Source organism: Odontomachus brunneus, unplaced genomic scaffold (assembly GCF_010583005.1).
Source record: "Odontomachus brunneus isolate Ranch 3 - 2012 unplaced genomic scaffold, Obru_v1 Obru_scaffold_107, whole genome shotgun sequence".
NCBI classification, from domain to species: domain Eukaryota; kingdom Metazoa; phylum Arthropoda; class Insecta; order Hymenoptera; family Formicidae; genus Odontomachus; species Odontomachus brunneus.
Genome location: NW_022639557.1, coordinates 197,424 through 198,554, shown reverse-complemented (window position 1 = coordinate 198,554; position 1,131 = coordinate 197,424). Strand labels below are relative to the sequence as shown.

General features: G+C 42.8%; 1 protein-coding gene across 1 annotated transcript in view; it reads left to right on the top strand.

The window, feature by feature from the left end:
• The window catches only part of LOC116849123, a 6,497-nt gene that overhangs the window by 3,429 nt on the left and 1,937 nt on the right, over positions 1-1,131 (top strand). Inside the window, exons 5-7 of the mRNA XM_032825966.1 lie at positions 286-432; positions 572-647; positions 741-928. Of these exons, the coding sequence (XP_032681857.1) occupies positions 286-432; positions 572-647; positions 741-928 (411 nt within the window). The remainder of the gene's footprint in view (positions 1-285; positions 433-571; positions 648-740; positions 929-1,131) is intronic.

The following is a 1,131-nucleotide window of genomic DNA, read 5'->3' as shown; positions in this document are numbered from 1 at the left end:
ATATATATATATATATATATATATATATATATATATATATATATATATATATATTTTCATGCAATTATACGTCAACTAATTTCCTTAACTACTTGCTGAGTATGAGATCTGACTCATTAGGAGCAATTAGTCACGCTTTACGCGTGAATTGAGACGCTATGAAATTATAACACCGGTAACCCCGTGGCAATTAACGCGTTAATGATATACGATACGAAAAATGGAATTACCTCGTTTAAATACGAATTCAAATCTGATATCCGACACACGTTTTGTGTTTCACAGACGAAAGGAGGCGGAGGATCATAGCAATGCATGGGACGATTTCGTGGGATCGATCAGGTCGAAGTTGACGGTGAAGCAGGTGGTCGATGGAGTTCGCAGCGGTGGCGATCTCAGCTTCGACTACGTGCTGCTGGTGTTAACCGCGGAGTAAGAAGGCTTTGTGTCGCTCACGAGCAAGTTCTACGACAATTGAGAATATCAATATCTCGCCGCGCGCGGCGAGTAATCTTAATAGTCTTATATAATAAGTAACAAACACCTGTTTGCAAAAGGAACGATTTTACAGCTGCCTCGCTGCGCTCGGACTCGTCGAGAACAGTGCGACTAACGTCGTCGCGGCTATGCTGGTGTCACCTCTCATGGTAAAATCCTTGACGCGATATTTTACGCTAATTGTCCTTGTCCTCTCTCTCGCTGTACGTTCGATATGTGTCTGATCGCTTCGTTGACCGAAGGGACCCGTGATGTCGCTAACTTTTGGAACCATCATAGCCGATAGGGATCTGCAGTTAGTCGGCCTGAAAAGCTTGATGCTCGGCATCTTCCTGTCGATACTCTTTGGCTTCATCTTCGGCCTCATCCTCGGCACAACGCAGATGCCGTGGGGCTATAATGACTGGCCAACTGACGAAATGAAGGGCAGGTGTGTATCGCGATGGACAATGCGACACATCGCGCCATACGGCTATTTCAATTATTTCGTTATATTTTATCATATCATTATTATATATATGATCATATAACAAATTCATAGCGTCTCAATTCACGCGTAAAGCGTGACTAATTGCTCCTAATGAGTCATATCTCGTACTCAGCAAGTAGTTAAGGAAATTAGTTGACGTATAA